Here is a 21128-nt window from a genome sequence, read left to right as displayed (position 1 = left end):
ATGGCTGAGATACCAAGATCCCTTTTGTAAGAAGGGCAATGCCTGTCTGTACGATTACCAGGTTGTAGGGGTGGGGGAAAGCAAGAGATGGCAGAGAGGGTCTTTGTGCAGAGAGGGCATCCATTTCAATGGGAGGAAGGTGAGTGGGCAGCGGTGAGATCAGCTTCTGAGAGCAAATTGCTCAAACGTGCAAGCTGCAGATGTGATCTTTTGCTATAACCGGCACAAATTTATTTCACTAAGTACAGTAAGGAATCATAAGCGAGGCACAAGCAGTTTATTTTCTGTCAAACAGGAGCTAAGCAGTCATCACTCATTCCTCCAGGAGGGCTTTGGCAGGTGTCCAAGGAACCACACTGCGACATGCATTAATAAAGAGATTAATTTCCCACGTTAGCAGGATAAGAATGATGATGAGCAGGACTGAAAGTCTGGAGCTCTCTTTCCCCCACCTCACACCCCTGCTGTCTCCCCATGGGATGAGGCTGCACTCGGATGCATTTTGAATTTTAAATGGTGTAGGTTACTTGGGGGGGGGAGTTAATTGTTCTCCTGGCAAGGATGCAATGCCTATATGCTGAAAAAATCCAGTCTCATAAAGGAGAAGGAATGACAAACCAAGGCTTTATTATCACAATGGCTTGCCCTCTGAGAGGCACTAGCATTTTCATGTTCAACCCCTGCAGCCCAGAGCATAAAAGCAAGTTGTATTCCCAGGTTGGGAGTCAGCTTTCTAGACATACCGTATTGCTTTGTCCAGAGGTTTTGCACAAGCCTGCCAAAGCTAAATAGTTTTAATAGCCTGATTCTATGCAGGTTCTATGCCTGATTCTATGTGTCCAGTTCTGGGTACCACAGTTCAAGAAGGACACTGACAAACTGAAACGTGTCCAGAAGAGGGCAACCAAAATGGTCAAAGGCCTGGAAACGATGCCTTGTGAGGAACGGCTAAGGGAGCTGGGCATGTTTAGCCTGGAGAAGAGGAGGTTAAGGTGTGATATGATAGCCATGTTCAAATATATAAAAGGATATCACATAGAGGAGGGAGAAAGGTTGTTTTCTGCTGCTCCAGAGACGCGGACACGGAGCAATGGATCCAAACTACAAGAAAGAAGATTCCACCTAAACATTAGGAAGAACTTCCTGACAGTAAGAGCTGTTCGACAGTGGAATTTGCTGGCAAGGAGTGTGGTGGAGTCTCCTTCTTTGGAGGTCTTTAAGCAGAGGCTTGACAACCATATGTCAGGAGTGATGGTGTTTCCTGCTTGGCAGGGGGTTGGACTCGATGGCCCTTGTGGTCTCTTCCAACTATATGATTCCATGATTCTATGGTTTATTTGAAATAAGGTCCCACCGAGTTTAATTGGTCTTACTCCCAAGCACATTAAGGTAAAGGTAAAGGGACCCCTGACCGTTAGGTCCAGTCGTGGCCGACTTTGGGGTTGCGGCACTCATCTTGCTTTATTGGCCGAGGGAGCCGGCGTACAGCTTCCGGGTCATGTGGCCAGCATGACTAAGCCACTTCTGGTGAACCAGAGCAGCGCACAGAAACGCCGTTTCCCTTCTCGCCGGAGCGGTACCTATTTATCTACTTGCACTTTGACGTGCTTTCAAACTGCTAGGTTGGCAGGACCCAAGCACATTAGAGATTTATATCCCACCTTTCAGATAAGAATTTATTTGGGCAGCCTACACAGTTTTGCCATCAAATACAAAAAAATAAAAACAGACAATAATGCAGCATAAAACCAGGTGCTATTCCAAAATTAAAGTGCTTAAAACAAAAGAACCCAAGAAATTAAAATTTTGAAAGCTGTGTGCTGGACACACACACAAAATAGCAATTTTGGTGCCGGATGAGCCTCCTTGGAAAAGGGCATTGCAGAAATGGGGCACTGCTGCCAAGAAGGTTGTTTTCCTGGTAGCCATTCACAGCACCATACTTAGCAGAGCCATTGGATGGTCCTAAACAGACATCACCCTTTCAGAGAGTTGTTCTTTATGAAGGTTCAATCTGACATCCCTTCGCGCAAATGACCTTTGGCTCTTATCACTGCCAGTGGGATCCCATGAGGACTAAAGCCCTGAGCAATCAAAGTCTGAGAAATGGTCAGCGATATCTAATCAGTTCCAAAAATTATTGCACTTTCGAGCGTGGCTGAGAAACAAAACCTGGGATGGGGATACTGGATGAAGGTAGGTAGGTAGCTCGCCTTACACTGCATCAGATCAATACATCTACTCTGTCCCTGTGTTATGACCTCTTCACAGAGACGAGAGCTGTTCAGACCAGAGTGGGCTTGATTCTTAAGGGCTTGGATCCCTGGGAAAAACAAGGGCTGGGGAAGAAGATGTTTAAATCTCACCCCAGTAGGTTTCCAGGACATGCCTTTACCCCCCCCCCCACTTCTCCCCATTAAATGAATGGTTGCCATACACTCTTCTGGGGAAAAGTGGAGTGACGAATTAGAAGAATCCTCTTCTGATTGTGGGAGGGTCAGCCTTCACTAGCAAATCTCCCTTCGGGAGATGCAATGTGCCACCGTGTTATCTATATATATGTAGAGTCCATCAAGACTCACTGCAATCCCCAGTGGTTCCATACAAGGTCTCTCAAAAAAAAACCAGACACCCACCATTCACCATAATGAAAGGGGGGGATAGAGAGTGAGAGAACCTATGCTTTGTGCTTAGAATTTAGGCTATTAAATAAAGCTGGCTTCAGTACACACTATAACCTGCTCCTTGATCACTCAGACTGCCCATTTAATATTTGGGTCTTATGTATGTATGTGATATTTTATTACTGTGTTTTGATGTTACCTTGTTTATTTCATAAGCTACTTTTGGAGCATCTTAGAAATATTAACAAACAGACAAACAAATTCATAGTTGCTCTGAGGTTGGCCTACTCCAAGAAATACCCTAACTCAGCTATTGGTGTTGGCATGGTTCCCCCCACCCCCCATTTTTAGAAATATCCAGCATGCGTGCCAATCATATAGCACAATGGTTTTACATGCGTTGGCATTCCATGTTCTCGATGACATGCATAATATGTAGGCTATTTTGCAAATCCTCAGTGATTTCAGAGGGATTTAGCACACCAAGATCTAGAATGTGGAATATTTTTCTCATTTCACTATATAACACAACCCCCTTCCCTGCAAATTTGTGCATGGTTACTTGGGAGTAAGTAACTCAGCACAGTGGTATTTATTTTGGAGTTAACATGTGTAGGACCTGGTTGTAGTTGGCCAAGTTTATTAGCATCTTATCTGGAGACAGGAACCTATTCTCACTGGATCCACACAATCAAGAGGTGCAATGATTAAGGGGGAAGAAACCCAAATAATTAGAGGGCTCTTTCTTCAACTCAAGGTAACACCTGTTGGGTCTATTTTGAGTAAAACTTAGTTCTATACCACCACATCTTATGGCAACAAATTCTCCTGTTAATTATGGATTGTTTGAATATGAAGACATTTCTTTTGCCTGCAAATTACATGATTCGTGGTTGTGGTGGTTGTTAGAAAGAATCAAAGTAAATAAAGCTGTAGAGGAGAAACTCCTGAAGCTTTACCTAATTTGTGAGGTTTGTAAGGGGCAAATAATCAAGCATTTCTCATCACAGAATTTGGGCTCCAGAATTTGTATATATTACATTTTGCACAAAGTGTGCATGGGTTTGAGTGTAACTAATGTCACTGGTAGTACAGCCAGGTTAATGGTGATCACACTTGCATGGGTGCAGACTGGGCCCAGAACCTTGTTCCTTTAAAGCCTCACCATTGAGGAATGTGAAGTATTCTGTAAGAGAATGAGAAACCAGGTGATGTGCTAAGTAAATAAAGCCCAGGGTGCCTAGGCATTGCAACAGACTCATGGCGTAAATGACAGGGTCGGAGGTCAGCATTTCAGGGCTGTGTTGTCTTAGCGCTTGTTGTTTCGTTAGCAGGGGCAAGGATGCGTTCGCTCAAGGACTACTTGAATGTATTCTCTGTTTTTTGTTGGCTAATGTGTTTGAATAATAAGCTGAAGAAGAATGGTCCTTCCAATCAGCAGGAAAATATGCTACCTAGGGCAGGGGCAGCTTGCAAACGTTCCGAGTTCACCGTCTTGAAAGATTTTTTGAATGCTGCGTTCATTGCAACAACAATAACACTTTGAATTTATGCCTTCCGATCATTCAAGGCCTTTATATTAGTAATTCTTACCACAGTATTGTCAGGTAAATTATTATCCCCATATTATTAGCATTACCATCCCCTCCCCTCCTCACCCTGGTCCAGAAGAAGTACTTGCTTCCACATGACCCCACCTTCCCATTTTGGTCTTTGGAAGAGGCCCTGCTCTGTTTCTCAACTGGTGGGAGCGCAGGACAGGTCCATAATGATTGCAGCTTCCAAACTGTGGAACTCCCTCCACCAGGAGATTCATCCTGCTGGTCTCCAGAGGCCTGGTGAGAATTGCCTTATTGCGATGGGCACCCGGTATTGGTTAGTTGTCCTAGTTAGTGAAGCCGACATCTTTGCTGCCCCTTTTGCTGCTTTGTTCTGTTGCTCAGATCTTTTTATGGATATTATTTGACATTAGTTCATATTGATTGATTGATTGATTGATTAAATTTGTGTTCTTCCAAAGGTTCCTGCCAAGATGCATAGCAATATACTAAAATATACCAAATCCACACACACAAAAACAAAAATATAAAACTATTATAAAAAACCCAAATATCACAATAGCAGAGAACCAAATTTGTTGACAACCAGAACTCAAATCTCCATTTCCATTGTGTTCGTCATTGTTTCCTTTTTTTTAAGGGCCCTCTGAGTACAAAAAGCAGCCTATACCTTTCAGTATATATAAATATTATAGATTGGGGTGAGGGTTGTGGGAGACAGAGATGACTTGCCTAAGATTTTATACAGCTCAGTTCTGTGCAGGGTCAGAGTGCTTATGTCCCTTGATTGATTAAAATATTTACACTTCACAAGGTAATAATGATAACAGTGCCCTGGTGTATGGTGTGTACTTCAAGGAGTGACAGGGATCTCTGTTCAACCTGGCGCATCCCCATGCCAAGGCAAAAGTGTGTTGCATCACGCACTAGGCCTGTCGAAAGCCCAGCTCTGTGTTACAAAGATGTCTCCAAATGTGACATGAAGGCTGGCAATGTCAGCCCTGCCCTGTGGGAATCGCAGACGACCGTGGGGCCTGCAGACAGGCAGTCAGGTTGTGCATCCATAGGAGTGACCAGAGGAGGAATGACCACTGGGAGGAGCGTAGAGAGAAGAAACAACCAGATGCCTTCACCTGCTCCAGCTACAACAAAACATCTCCCCCCCCCCCAAAAAAAAGTGCACTCTACTGTTGCCTCCTGAGACAGATGGATGGCAACAATAACTTTAGAATGGCATAGCAATTGAGATTCCTCCCATCTGTTGGAGTCGGTGTAGATACGATAGGACTAGTCATGTTCATGTGTCGTTCAATATATGCATTGATATGCATAAACATATATGCAATATATGCATATTGTTTATACATATATATGTATAAACAATATATGCATAAACAACAACAACAACAAGAGATGATACTGCTTATCTTAGCCACTTTCAATGTCTGACGGAGCCAGATGGGAAGGGAAGGGCAGAGTTAGAAATGCCCCAAGGGACTCCCACCCGCTTTGTTAGGAATCTGGAACTGGCCAGGCTGTCAATTTCAACATCTTTGGTCCATCAGAGCCAAGTGGCTGTTACAGGATTTCTTACAGAAAATGTATGTGGTATGATAACTTTCCATAACAAGCACTGCTAGAGGAAATGGAGGAGGGAGAGTTGCTGGATACAATTAACAAAGGTCTCTAGAGCAGCAGCCTTCTCCAACTTGCTGCCCTCAAGATGTCTTGGCTTACAACCATCAGTCCCAGCCAGAATGTCCGATGGTCAGGGATGATGGGAGTTGTAGTCTGAAGAGAACCAGGCTAAGGAAGGCCACTGTGCAGAGGATTTGTACCAATCCCATTATTCCAACACAATCCGTCTTCTGTTGGTCGAAAGTATCATGAAAGTCAACGGTACAGCAGTTTCCGTTGATTTTAAAGACCATATCTTGGCAACCTGAAATTGACTTTTGTTTGAAGAGGCATTTGTGTTGTGTAAAATTAAACAAAACACACACACAGTAGCTGTTAAGGTACTGTTCAGAACCAGGAAACTGTTAATGCATGCCCTCCTCGGCAGTTCTGTTATCTCAGGTGTTGCTATGAGAAAGTGAACACTTCCAAGCAGCAAAGAAATTGAACTAAAGATTTAAAGGCTGTTAGGAATGGAGAGGCAGTAAATAAACAAGAATGCTGAAAAGGTGGTTGTTTGCTCTCTACTATAAAGGTTCCCAATTGTGACATGTTATAAAAAAACAGAAAAACCTTCTGGGTATACTCTTATGCCACTGTTATTAGAATGCACATTCGTATTTCTAAACACATGGTGTTGCTTTATGCAGGGTCTGATCATTGCCTCACTTAACCCAATACTGAATGCTCTGATCAGCAGCTGCTCTCTGGCATTATTTTGTAACAGGCTTGGATTGTTTTTCGTTTTGTGTGAGTCACCTTGGGAGAGTTTTTAAGGACCAACAGGAGGATATTAAAGTTATTATAAAGGAACATCATGAAATGTCTCAGCAGAGGGTCTTTCCTACCCTTCTACCTAAAGTACCATAATATTTAACTACTGATAGTTCTGCTATAGATAAACCACAGGAGCTTTTATGTGTATAGCATTTCCCCCACTTCTGCTCTGTAGCCCCACATTCCATCACCGTTTAAAAATATTACATGCCATTTCACTTATGGAGGTCTGCTATATGAGACCAGGAAAGTGACAAGAGGAAGAAGAGATGAAAAAAGCCAGCAAAATTAGCACATGCAACAGGAAAGCGGAAGAGGAGACAGATGGTCAAGAGAACAGACCTGGCGAACACAAGAGAATACATTTGTGGGAGATTGTGGGGGTCGTTATTAAGAAGCAGAGAGGGAGCGTGCAGTTCGGATCTTGAGCGAGAGCTGGGATAAGAAGGAAAGGGAAAGCGCTGACACCAAACCCTACATACATTAAGCATAACAGAAACATTGCCACCCGACCCCACCCCTACCCATCTTCCTTTCCTCCACCCCTTCTTCTTTTTTCTCTCCCCCTAATGTCTCAACAAATGAAATGGATTTGTAAAAATGTTACATGAAAAAAATATGAGAGACATTACACTTACTTCTGTAAAACAAGAAAATCTTTAATTTTTAAAAAATGAAAAAAATATATAAATAAAGAAACAAAAAAGAAAATGAAAGGGAAAGAGTCTGTGGGTAATCTGTTTGTTTGGAGATACAGTCGTACCTTGGATCTCAAACGCCTTGCAAGTTGAACATTTTGGCTCCCGAATCCCACAAAGCTTGCAGTCTGTGTCCTGACAGATTCTAAGCTAGAGAACATTCATATTCTTGAGATCTCCCTACACCCTTCTGCTGTGCCTGATGCTGTCTTGTCTCTTAGAAAATGAAATGCTAACTCTAACTAACAGATGACTATAGAAAGAACATTGTTTCTTCTAGCTAGAATAGCAATGATAATATTTATTGCCCTTTTCTATATGTTTGAAAAGACCTTGCCCCAGTCTGCTGGCCAAGATATCAGATAACAATACTCCTTTGCAGTCAGACACGATATTGGTGCACTGTTTCAGACCACAATACAAACTAAGGATTAATCAGACTTGCCATTTCCCATCAGACTACATTGGAGTAAAGATTTCTAGGTTGTGAGAAAGGTTAATGAACTGTGCAATCCTATAAATGTCTACACAGGTCTAAGCTACTGAGTTCAGTGGGATTTACTCTGAGGAAACCATGAACAGGATTGAAATCCGAACTCTCTTCCCCAATGCTTCATTTCTTCCAAGTTCAATGCATTAAAGGTAAAGGTAAAGGACCCCTGACAGTTAAGTCCAGTCGCGAACGACTCTGGGGTTGCGGCGCTCATCTCACTTTACTGGCTGAGGGAGCCGACGTTTGTCCGCAGACAGTTTCCGGGTCATGTCGCCAGCATGACTAAGCCGCTTCTGGAGAAACCAGAGCAGCGCACAGAAACGCCATTTACCTTCCCGCCAGAGTGGTACCTATTTATCTACTTGCACTTGGTTGGCAGGAACTGGGACTGAGCAACAGGAGCTCACCCCATCGTGGCGATAATGTTTTTACAGGCAGGTAAGTGTTTTCAGAGTGCTTGAAGTTTTGGTGGAAACTGCAAATGATGAAAATGACATTCCATTCAAAGGAAATATGATTTACTGCATTACAGCTCCTTAATGCGACTGCTGAGATGCATTTATCACAAGAGCTAATGGGCTAACATGTCAGCTGAAGAGAGGTCCAATAGCAACAGGCTGTGCCAAAACACTAATAATCAGACACACAGGAGCCAAGCCACACAGTTAGCAACATCATAGACATGCCAAAAAAATAAGGATGCAGTAAATGGTCAGCAGAGGGACGCGGGTGGCGCTGTGGGTAAAACCTCAGTTCCTAGGACTTGCCAATCGTATGGTCGGCGGTTCAAATCCCTACGGCGGGCTGAGCTCCCGTCTTTCGGTCCCAGCTCCTGCCCACCTAGCAGTTCGAAAGCACCCCTAAGTGCAAGTAGACAAATAGGTACCGCTTTATAGCGGGAAGGTAAATGGCATTTCCGTGTGCTGCTCTGGTGCTGGCTCGCCAGAGCAGCTTCGTCACGCTGGCCACGTGACCCAGAAGTGTCTTCGGACAGCGCTGGCTCCCGGCCTCTTAAGTGAGATGAGCGCACAACCCTAGAGTCGGACACGACTGGCCCGTACGGGCAGGGGTACCTTTATCTTTACCTTAAATGGTTAGCAAATGAGGTTTCTTCAGGAACACTACAGAGCTGTGTATAAGATAGTCTTCATATAAAAGGCGAAAGATTTATACGATCTGAGGTGAAACCAGAGTATATAACCTGCTTGTGGAGACTATCAGAGGTCACAAAGAAAGGAATATATGACAACAAGAAAATGAAGAAAATAATAAAGAGAAGATTGGATAGAACTGTGAATACTATATGGACAGAACTGTAACATCAAAGCAGCAGCAAGAGAGATGTTTGGATCCCTTTCTGAGCTTGAAGCATGGGTACCCCCAACAAAAATTTTAAATAATTGGCTTTGTAATTTGGAACTAATGTGATTTGATTGGTTTGTTAATAAAAAATTTATTTTAAAAAAAAATAGTCTTCATATAGTTTCTCTCCACTTTCACTCTCCCTGTCCCACTCAAATATGTGAATGGACAGGGAGTGTGTCAGGGCTGAACCAAGGATAGTGGTCTCAAGTGAGCCAGGAGCTAGGAACCAGGAACTGTGGGAAAAGCCAATAATCAGAACTGAAGAGTAAATCTCTATGTGAAGGATGAACCACAAGGCAAGGTCAACGAGCAAGCCAGAAGTCCGGATCAAAGAATAACCAAGGATACAATACCACACCAGAGTCCAGGAAAACCTTGTTGCTTGAGCAACAAGTCCTACACCCATCTCTATCACTAGTGGCCTCAGGGACTAGGGGTGTGGGGTTTGAAGGAGGGCTGAGGCATGGGCAGAAAGGGTTAGACCTCCTCGTACACCCATACGCCAGCCTCAATTACAGAAGCGTGCTGGTTTTAAAACGGATGATTTGTAATTTTATTTGGATTATCGATTGGCCAGGATTGCACACAGAAGTCAAGCAGTTTTGCACCCACACAGGTAGGGTGCCCGTGCAATGTGTCTTCCAACAAGGCTTTGGAGCTCAGCCTTTCCCCTTGCTTTTGATTTGTGCATCAATACTGCTGCAAGTCCAAATCTGCCGTTAATTCTATTTCCGCTCTTCTATTTCCCCATCAGCTTAGGCTGAGCACTGCTCAGGATCTGACATGCAAAGCCCTTTCTCCCCAGGCTAAATATTTTCCATACCTTTTAAGCATTTGCTTACCATTTTTGTGCCAGCATTTCAAATGCGCAGATATTCCATGTGCGCTGTGTAAGGGCATGGGGCACAGGGCTCTCTTCCCCTGCAACCCTTCTGTAAAGGTTTGCACTCTTCCACTAGTAGGGAAAACCGAGGCGCAGGCAAGCTATGGCTGGTGAATGTTAAGTAGAGTCAGTTACTTGTACCAAAACGGAGGAGGGCCTGCTATTTCTCCATTAGGCTGATTCATCGCAAAGAATACCAGGCATTTAAGGCAATTGCTGCAAACTTCACGTGATAACAGTTGACTGCATTTGCTTAATGGCTGTGAAGGCACATACAAAGCAGCAGGTGAAGAGTGTGTTGATGATTTGTAATGAAAGCTCTCTGGAGATGGGAAGCCACATAAGGAAGGAAGCAAGCAGCTAGGCAGTGCAACCCCTACTGCAACTGGGAAATATTGCATTTCCCTTTAAAAGATATAACGCAGGGGGAGATACAGCATCTCCCGGCTCATTCTTCCACTTTGTTGTTGTTATTTGTTATTCATTTAGTCGTGTCCTACTCTTCGTGACCCCATGGACCAGAGCATGCCAGGCACTCCTGTCTTCCACTGCCTCCCGCAGTTTGGTCAAACTCATGCCAGTAGCTTCGAGAACACTGTCCAACCATTTCATCCTCCGTCGTCCCCTTCTCCTTGTGCCCTCCATCTTTCCCAACATCAGGGTCTTTTCCAGGGAGTCTTCTCTTCTCATCAGGTGGCCAAAGTATTGGAGCCTCAGCTTCAGGATCTGTCCTTCCAGTGAGCACTCAGGGCTGATTTCCTTCAGAATGGATAGGTTTGATCTTCTTGCAGTCCATGGGACTCTCAAGAGTCTCCTCCAGCACCAGAATTCAAAAGCATTGATTCTTTGGCGATCAGCCTTCTTTATGGTCCAGCTCTCACTTCCATACATCACTACTGGGAAAATCATCTCTTACAATCAGCTTTATACATTTCCACAAAAGAACTGCCTTGGCTTAGCTGAATTTTCCTGCTTTCTACTGCACTGCTCTCTTCCTTTTTGTTTTGGGGTTGTTGTTGTTTTTCTAGGGTTTTTAAAAATAGCAGGCTCACAGTACAAATTTTCTGACCTTGCAGTACTTGAGTGCATTAAGCTGAGCTGCCTTGCTCTGAAACTCCATCCCTACCACACTACTGTTCCCAGGAGACTGTGAGAAAGCAAAACATTGCTGGGTACCTGGAGCTCTCAAAGAATGTGATCTCCCCACCTGAAGTATTTGATTTATGTGAGCCAGTAGTGATTCAAGCCAAGGGAGTTGGCATATCATTAGTTCCCCCCGCCCTTTGAACAGTCCCTGGTGTGTCTGTGTACATGTGGGGAGGAGAAATCCCTAGAAAACAGGAAGGCACAAGCATCTCTACTCTTGCTTTCACCCCTGTTTTCTTCACAGATTGCTCTACATGGCTGTCAGCAATGAATTTTCTTCATTGGTGACACCGAGGAATGGGATGGTATCTCTTCCGCAGCCACATCTGGCTGGTTGTGCTTGCTTGAGATCAACACACTCTTTACAGCAGCTACTTTATAGATTAAAAAAAGGCATTTTATGGCAATGGGAGGAAGACCCGTACTTTGTAAATAGAAGGACAATATTTCTGTTCAGTGTTGCAGTGTTGTGGGGGGATGAAAATATTGGATCGAAGCCTTTGCGTGGCTTAAGCCATTCCTCACCCCATATGTATCCGAGATTTAATGATCTGCATCTTTTTTTGTTTTGTTTATAGCCTCTGGTCTTTCCTCCTCTCCCTCGACCCCGACACAAGTGATCAAGCAGCCAACGTTTCCGCTTGAATCCTACAAACATGAACCAGAGAGGCTAGAAACACGGATTCAGACGTCCTCTTCCCCCCCAGATACAGGCCAGAGACCGAGTCTCCCTCCTGGACAAAGTGTGGCCAAACCTCCCACCTCCACCTCGTGCGCTACCTCAAAAGCCGTAAGTATGGACTGTTTCATTTCTCTGTAAGAAAGGAAAGTCCTGTGTGCATTTTAGGATTAACAGGGTGCTTCTAAGTGTCCAAGTGCATAGCGTGGATTATCTTCTTATAATCCTTTTGATATAATTGGTGCAGTATACCTGAAGGAGCGTCTCCACCCCCATTGTTCTGCCCGGACACTGAGGTCTAGCGCTGAGGGCCTTCTGGCGGTTCCCTCACTGCGAGAAGCCATGTTACAAGGAACCAGGCAGAGGGTCTTCTTGGTAGTGGCACCCGCCCTGTGGAATGCCCTCCCACCAGATGTCAAAGAGAAAAATAACTACCAAACTTCTAGAAGACATCCGAAGGCTGCCCTGTTTAGGGAAGCTTTTAATGTTTAATAGGTTATTGTATTTTAGTGTTCTGTTGGAAGCCTCCCAGAGTGGCTGGGGAAACCCAGCCAGATGGGCGGGATATAAATATATTATTATTATTATTATTATTATTATTATTATTAATTCTGCAAGGTGCTTAAGTCTTACAGTTATCACTATATTTCAGTTGGGGTGAGGACGGAGGCTGACATCTTGTCTAAGGCCTCCTAATGAGTCCAAGGCAGAGGTGAGGTTTGAACCAATGGCTTCTCGATTCTTAGCAAAGGCTTTTAGACTGCAAATCTCTGCAGGTTTGCTTGGGAGTTTTAAGAAGGTGTGCCTAAATTTTAACTTGCACACTGAGTACTTAGCCACCAGCCATTACAAATAGCAACTAATTATTGGCACCATTGTCTTCAATAGGATACAGTGTTTAATTTGTAGGATGCCGTTTTTTGTTGGAAGATAAAGCTACTTTGATTACTTGGGTTCCTTCCTCAAACCTGCTTATTCTGCTTAATCCTGTATAGGATTCTAGCTGTGAACACCCATCAGTCTTGTTTATAGTATCAACAGCCGTAAGCTCTTTTCTCAGGGGTAGGCAGTACACTGTGTTTTACTTTATAAAATTCTAAATTCAGATATAAAACCTCACCCATAGTCAATATACTTTTGCTGAAGCTTAGAAGTAACAAACATTTAAAGCCTTCATTTTTCAGAGAAAAATGCAAAGACAGCCAAACCTTCCATCTGCTACAGTGGAGTGTGTGTGTGTGTGTGTGTGTGTGTGTGTATGTATAAGAGCCAGAGGAAAAATGGGTTGCAGAATCTCCCACTTCACTTGGGAATTTAAAGGGTCAATCTGGCTTGCATCGATCTGGCTTGCAATCTGACAGCTGTATTAAGCACCTGTAAATTTACGGAATTTAGGTAAAGAGATGACTAATGGGAACTAGAGCAAAGGTAGCTGATATGTGCTGCTGTGAGAGGTGCAGTTAGATGTAGCTGGCAAGAAGCCACTGATGACTAAACTAATACTTTGACCTCAGCTCATTCTAACATCAATCACATCAGGTCACTGTATACTTTGCTTACATGCCAGTATGAAATAGTAGTTGACTTTGGTGGGGAAACACTCCTAAATGGCCACTGCAGAGCCTCTGAGTGTGAAAGTCAACTGGCAACTTTCATAGGAGGAAGAAATTACTCATTTGGGGATTGGATGTATGAAATATAGCTTGGTGATTCAGTTATAGAGTCATAGAATCATAGAGTTGGAAGAGACCACAAGGGCCATCGAGTCCAACCCCCTGCCAAGCAGGAAACACCATCACTCCTGACATATGGTTGTCAAGCCTCTGCTTAAAGACCTCCAAAGAAGGAGACTCCACCACACTCCTTGCCAGCAAATTCCACTGTCGAACAGCTCTTACTGTCAGGAAGTTCTTCCTAATGTTTAGGTGGAATCTTCTTTCTTGTAGTTTGGAACCATTGCTCCGTGTCTGCTTCTCTGGAGCAGCAGAAAACAACCTTTCTCCCTCCTCTATGTGACATCCTTTTATATATTTGAACATGGCTACCATATCACCCCCTAACCTCCTCTTCTCCAGGCTAAACATGCCCAGCTCCCTTAGCCGTTCCTCATAAGGCATCGTTTCCAGGCCTTTGACCATTTTGGTTGCCCTCCTCTGGACATGTTCCAGTTTGTCCGTGTCCTTCTTGAACTGTGGTGCCCAGAACTGGACACAGTACTCCAGGTGAGGTCTGACCAGAGCAGAATACAGTGGCACTATTACTTCCCTTGATCTAGATGCTATATTCCTATTGATGCAGCCCAGAATTGCATTGGCTTTTTTAGCTGCCGCGTCACACTGTTGGCTCATGTCAAGTTTGTAGTCAACCAAGACTCCTAGATCCTTTTCACATGTACTGCTCTCAAGCCAGGTGTCACCCATCTTGTATTTGTGCCTCTCATTTTTTTTTTGCCCAAGCGCAATACTTTACATTTCTCTTGTTTGTTTTGGCCCAGTTCTCTAATCTGTCAAGGTCATTTTGAAGTGTGATCCTGTCCTCTGGGGTGTTAGCCACCCCTCCCAGTTTGGTGTCATCTGCAAATTTGATCAGGATGCCCTTGAGTCCATCATCCAAGTCGTTGTTAAAGATGTTGAATAAGACCGGGCCCAAGACAGAACCCTGTGGCACCCCACTAGTCACTCTTCTCCAGGATGAAGAGGAACCATTGATGAGCACCCTTTGGGTTTGGTCAGTCAGCCAGTTACAAATCCACTGAGTGGTAGCATAGTCAAGTCCGCATTTTACCAGCTTTTTTACAAGAATATCATGGGGCACCTATTCTTCCATCAGCCTTTCTGAGTGAACGTGAGTTCTTCAAACCATTCACCTTTGACATGAGTTGCTGATCTAAGTACGGTCCACACAATATGGCAATCAAACATGGAGGATTTATTTCAGATAACAACAGAGAATTGTAGGGTTGGAAGAGACCCCAAAGGTCATCTAGTCCAACCCCCTGCAATGCAGGAACCTCAGCTAAAGCATCCTTGACAGATGGCCATCCAATCTCTAAACTCAATGGAAGGAGAGTCCACAACCACCTGAGGGAGACGGTTCCACTGTCAAACAGCTCTTGCTGCCAGAAAGATTTTCCAGATGTGATCAACCTCCACCTCTGGCCATGTGAAAACCTTATGTCAGACCTTTGACTTTCTAAAGGTAAAGGGACCCCTGACTATTAGGTCCAGTCGTGACTGAGTCTGGGGTTTTAGCACTCATCTTGCTTTATTGGCCAAGGGAGCCGGTGTACAGCTTCCGGGTCATGTGGCCAGCATGACTAAGCCACTTCTGGCGAACCAGAGCAGCACACAGAAACGCTGTTTACCTTCCCGCCGGAGCGGTACCTATTTACCTACTTGCATGCTTTCGAACTGCTAGGTTGGCAGGAGCTGGAACTGAGCAACGGGAGCTCACCTTGTCACAGGGATTCGAACCGCCGACCTTCTGATCGGCAAGTCCTAGGCTCTGTGGTTTAACCCACAGTGCCACCCGCATCCCCTTTTTGACTTTCTAGCCCTGCGTTGATTTATACCCAGTCTTACCTCAACAAGTACAAAGCAGCTAAGTTTTTTTTTAAAAAAAAAAACACAACCATAATCTTAGTCACAATGATCAAACTTGCCTTGGATCAGAACAGCAATATAATATGAATACTCGGAGGTCTCCCTCCTGTCTTAAGGTGTGACGTCAGCATTTGTCGCAGGGCATGCCAACAGGACAATAACACAAAATAGGACACCTAAGTACTAAAACTTGGTGAGAAAGAGATGGGGAGACAATAGCAGGGGGTGTTATCTTTCAAGGTAAGAGATGGGCTGACCAATCTTCTGTAGTCTACTTTTTGTAAAGCTAGAATTCTCTACCAAGGTGCATTAAATGTACCAAAAAAGTAGTTAGGGTAGCTGAGGCATAACTAATCTGTGCTAAGTGATCCTAAATATGTATGTGTTCTTTCTTAAGAGCATAAGAAGTGCCTGGGTGGATCAGATTAAGGTCTACCAAATTCAGCATCCTTTGCAAGAAACCCATCCATCCCCAAGCATTAAGTAACCCATATGGAGCTTGAAAGCTGTGTGCCAATTTTTATCTCCTGTGCATACCTAGTCTAGGGTGAGAAGATCCTTCCCCACAGCAAGCCTTCCCAATTGCTATTTCCTACTAGGCCTTACTTATGCCATTCCTATTCTTCAAAATATTTTCTATCATTTGGTTTTGCCATCTCCCTATATCTGGGGTCAGTTAGTATTGTTATGAGTTTGGGAAGGGGTGGGCCTAATGTCTGGACCCCCTTCTAATTTTTAATAGCCAGGCTAGCTACCTGGTGAGGTGATAGCCTGGGTGATGGGCCATTAAGGAGAACAAAGAAAGGGGCTCTGTGCAAGATGGCAAATGGGTAGGGACCCCTCCTTCAATTCGTGGGAAGCTAGAAGGACAGAGGCAGAGTTGAGATCAGAGACATGGGAATGATGTCAGCTAGAAGCTGGAAAGAAGCAGGCAGAAGCCAGAGAGATGGAGGCATGTTTGATTTCTGTTCAAATCCAAGGCTGTGGCTATTACAGAAACAATATCCTCTTGGGCTGTTAATGCTGTGAACCTCTCCACCGTAGGGTCAGGCTGTATATATGCATGTAAATAAACCATATATTATAAAGACACTACAGTCTCCGCTATCCCTTTTCCCGAAGGAAACACAAACCCTGGGTAAGTGCCTGGAATCTCACATTGTGCTGAGATTAGGGTGGCATACAACAGTATATTCCCAACCATAGGAATGGCAGGTGCTTTCTATCACCATGATCTCTTCCTAAAAATCTCATGCTGCTTCCATATTTTTCTCCTTTACATCTAAATTTCTACTCTGCAATCTTGTTCTAACCTTAATTACTTGCTTTACTGTTTACTCCAACTCGCAACGGTTGTTTTGCACTAAATAGTCTCCAGTCCTACATTCTGCTTTTGCATACCGCTCATCTCTTGGTGTCTCCTGTGAGTCCGCTTTTCTGAAACTACTTTTAATACGTCATTATTCAAATCTGACGATTGCGACATAACCCTTTGCGTTTGATTAATGTCAGCACTGTGTATTTAGTGATATAACGCTTGCATACCAAAATAGTTTCAAAGCAGTTTACAAGTATAAAATCAAGTATTCAATATCCACACGTAATTGAAATACAGAATAAAGCAATTCGATATAAACATAAAAACATCTGTATTTAATATATAAAATAAAATAAGCCTGCGAAGAAGCATAACAATTAAAACAGTTAAAAGAATGATTAAAACAATTAGATCAGAAAGCTCAGGTTCAGGGAAGTGCTTGACTTAGAAGATATGTCTTCAAGAGCCAGGGGGTCCCCAGATATTTCAGCAATATTGATGTATTTGCTAATACTTATATTTGGTGCAAGAGACTCTGCAGATTGAAATAGTATTATCTCTTAACCTCTAAGATCACCAACATTCCCCTCCCCCCTTTTTAAGTGCCCTGCTTCTGATGGCAGCCTAATGCACAGAAACCTTTTTCCACCGTGGAGATAAATGGTGGGTAAAAACATTCACCTGCTAAATTTCTCTGCCTGTGACTCATGTTAAAGGTACAGGTGCAGGAATAATTTTCCTGTGAACAATATCCCATTTGACCCCCCAAACCTTCTTTACATCAGCAGGAAAGTTTGCTGGGAGCTTGTTTGAGAAAACCATCATGGTATGGAAACACGATCCTTGGTTGTTAGCATCCATATTTACATCTCAGACTGTCCACCAGAACAAAATTAATTTTGTTTTTTTAAAAAAGGTGGCTTAGACACAGGAAACTGAGATGACTGTGAGATGGATAGCTTGCCCCTGACTGTGTACTGTACTTATCACATCTTTCATTGGCTCAATAACTCTTCCTATTTTCTGGAGCGTGGCTGCATAAGATAGCCAGCAAGTCTGACAGTGGCGGAGAAACCATGATTTATAAGCCTTGCATCACATATCCTTTGCAGCCTTTCTGTGTTAGGACTTCAGCTCCTCTGACAGGGAATAACACATCTGCTGTCTACATGCTCAGGTTGCAACCTGAAGATTTCCTCCTCTGCCTTTAAATCCACCCGTAAAGCAAAATGCTTAGCAGCTGTGGCTTGTATTGTTTACCTGACATTAGCTCCCTATATCTGTTGATGGGAGAAGAGGAAGATTTCAGAAATGGGGGGGACACTGGAAACAGAAGCTACCTCAGCATCAGATGATGTAAAGGTAAAAAGTGAACCCCTGGTCACAGCCCAGAAAGGCAAATTTAATTTATTTGACCCGAAGCCTCCCAGCTGAGATTTCACACACCTTAACTAGCTGGGCGTACTTTATGCTTTCTAATTTTTATACTTTGCTATAAGTACAGGCAATGACCATTTTACACACATTCAATTTGTGTGTGGTCGTGCACACGCGCATTGCCGCGAACCCGGAAGTGACCGGGAAAAGGGCAACAGTGGCCCTTAAAAAGTGTGGAAAGGGCAAAAATGTGTGAAAACAGCACCTAGCAATCCCACAAGCTTTTGCAAGTACAATCTCAAAAGCCCTTGCACCAACCGTTGAGGCCTGTGGAGAGTTGGAGTTTGAGAAAGGAGGTTTGGAGGGAACAACTGTGGTGGAGTTTGGCATCTGGTAAGTGCTGCTGGTTTTTTTAAGGGTTTTTCTGGGGTTTACAGAGGGGGTTCACGGTTTTTTTCTATGGGCATCCCCAATATACGCGATTTCACTTAAACCCACGGTGCCTTGGAATGTAAGCCCCGTGTAAAATGGTCGTTGCCTGTAGTTCCACAGAAACTGAAATGCTTCTGTCTCTTTGTACAGTGGTACCTCGGGTTACATACGCTTCAGGTTACATACGCTTCAGGTTACAGACTCCGCTAACCCAGAAATATTACCTTGGGTTAAGAACTTTGCTTCAGGATGAGAACAGAAATCGTGCTCCAGCGGCGTGGTGGCAGCAGGAGGCCCCATTAGCTAAAGTGGTGCTTCAGGTTAAGAACAGTTTCAGGTTAAGTACGGACCTCCGGAATGAATTAAGTACTTAACCCAAGGTACCACTGTATCTTCAGATATCTTAAGGGCTGTCATATGGAGGAGGAAGCATGCTTGTTTACTCCTGCTCTGGAGGGTAGGGACTCGAACCAATGGCTTAAAGTTGCAAGAAAGGAGATTCCGACTAAACGTTCAGAAAAACTTTCTGACGGTAAGTGCTGTTCAGCAGTGGAACAGAGGTGGTGGACTGTCCTTCCTTGGAGGTTTCTAAGCAGAGATTGGGTGGCCATTTGCATTGGATGCTTTAGCTGAGGTTCCTGCATTGCACGGGGTTGGTCTAGATGACCCTTGGGGTCCCTTGCCACTATGATTCTACGTTTCTGTGCCTTTAACAGCAGAAATGAAGCAGGTGGAAGCTGAGTGCTGGGAGCAGGTTTACTTGCAGCATTTCTGTATGTCAGGCTGTTGTTAAAGGCACAGGAACAGAGCCAATATATACTGTATATATATTTAATGCAACAACCTGGCAGACAGAGTTGCTTGTTAAATCTGAGCTGGTACAGACATCCTTGCAATTGGGGTAAGGGTTGCAAACCAGAGGTTTCTAGCTTTAAAGTGACATAGTAGCTCTGGCTGCCCCTGCCTACTCCTTCCCTAATGCTGATCTGTTGTCTGGCACGTCTGGAGTAGGTAAAGCTTGGGCAGAATGACTAAGGCAGAACCTGATGAGAGACTTGCCCTGCCTTAAGGAAATTTTAATGCTGTCTTGCAAACCTCCTGGTTGCAAAGTAAAGTAGAGGTAAAGGGACCCCTGACCATTAGGTCCAGTCGTGACCGACTCTGGGATTGCGGCACTCATCTTGCTTTATTGGCCGAGGGAGCCGGCGTACAGCTTCCGGGTCATGTGGCCAGCATGACTAAGCCACTTCTGGCAAACCAGAGCAGCGCACGGAAACGCCGTTTACCTTTCCGCCAGAGCGGTACCTATTTATCTACTTGCACTTTGACGTGCTTTCGAACTGCTAGGTTGGCAGGAGCAGGGCCGAGCAACGGGAGCTCACCCCGTCGTGGGGATTCGAACCGCCGACCTTCTGATCGGCAAGTCCTAGGCTCTGCGGTTTAACCCACAGCACCACCTGCATCTCCAGTTGCAAAGTGGCAGCTGCTTAATTTTATGGAAAAGTGTATGTTTGTTTATGTATCTGTCCCTAGTAGGGAGTCCAAAGCACTTTTTCCAGATAAAGAGTCTAAGTTTAGCTGGATTCCTTCAACGAAAGGTTAGGCCAGCTGTGTTTAGTGGGAAGACATACAACTTCACACACACCGTAACATCTATAAGACAACAATTTGTACTTTGACTTCTTGTTATTTGAACTGCCTGACCTTCAAACAGTAGCTGGAGGATGGTGACTTAAACTCTTCCTTAGTGTCAGATTGCCAAGTGTGAGTGGAATGCAGAGAGGTTGTAAAGGTAATGGGGGAGGCAAGTTTCTTTTGCTTCTGTTTTTGTTTTGTTTTTTGCCTGGTGTGGGGGGGGGGGAGAGGGAGAGGGAGACTGTTCTCTTCATTCCTTTCTCTGCAGCTTTATGGTGTGGCTGGTTTGAACAGATCTGCCATTTTAAAAAGGATGCTCAGTTCCAGAGGCTTTTTCTTGCAAATATTATTGTACATCTCCCTGGAACACTTTAATTAAAGGTGGTTGAGATTATTTTTTTTAAGTACTTTATTTATCTGGTCAAAGAGAGCAGATGAGCAGCCAGCAATAGCCAAGTGGAGGAACAGCAGAGCCACAAGGATCCAGGGGATGGAACTGGACCTCCTGCAAGGATGTAGGTCTTGGCAGGTACCCAGCAGTGCAGCCAGACTTGCAGAATGGCGCACAGAGATAACAATGCTATAGGATTTTTCAGTAAATTCAGCACAACTAAAAGCAGCGCTAAATAAACGTGGAACTGCATAAAGCCTACTAAAACAGCAGAGCCTTGCCTGTCTAAAAATGGGAAGAGAGGGAACCATTCACATCTCCCCACAGAGGGCCGTCCAAAGTTGTTGTGCCACCACCCAAAAGGCCCTGTTATAGTAATCACCTGTTTTAATAGCCATTTGTCATGTGTGCATGAGAGAGCTCCCCCAGCCCTGGATAAAAGCTGTACCTGGAAGTCCTGGCTGCAGCCATA

At 44.2% G+C, this 21128-nt stretch overlaps 1 protein-coding gene across 1 annotated transcript in view; it reads left to right on the top strand.

Moving 5' to 3' along the window:
- Positions 1-21128, top strand: part of PRKAG2 (protein kinase AMP-activated non-catalytic subunit gamma 2) — a 191553-nt gene that overhangs the window by 122211 nt on the left and 48214 nt on the right. Inside the window, exon 4 of the mRNA XM_081881777.1 lies at positions 11801-12016. Within this exon, the coding sequence (XP_081737903.1) occupies positions 11801-12016 (216 nt within the window). The remainder of the gene's footprint in view (positions 1-11800; positions 12017-21128) is intronic.

This window comes from Podarcis erhardii, assembly GCF_964252035.2.
Source record: "Podarcis erhardii genome assembly, chromosome: 12".
Classification (NCBI taxonomy): Eukaryota; Metazoa; Chordata; class Lepidosauria; order Squamata; family Lacertidae; genus Podarcis; species Podarcis erhardii.
Note: the sequence above shows the minus strand (reverse complement) of the source record. Positions and strands in the feature narration are given on the sequence as shown.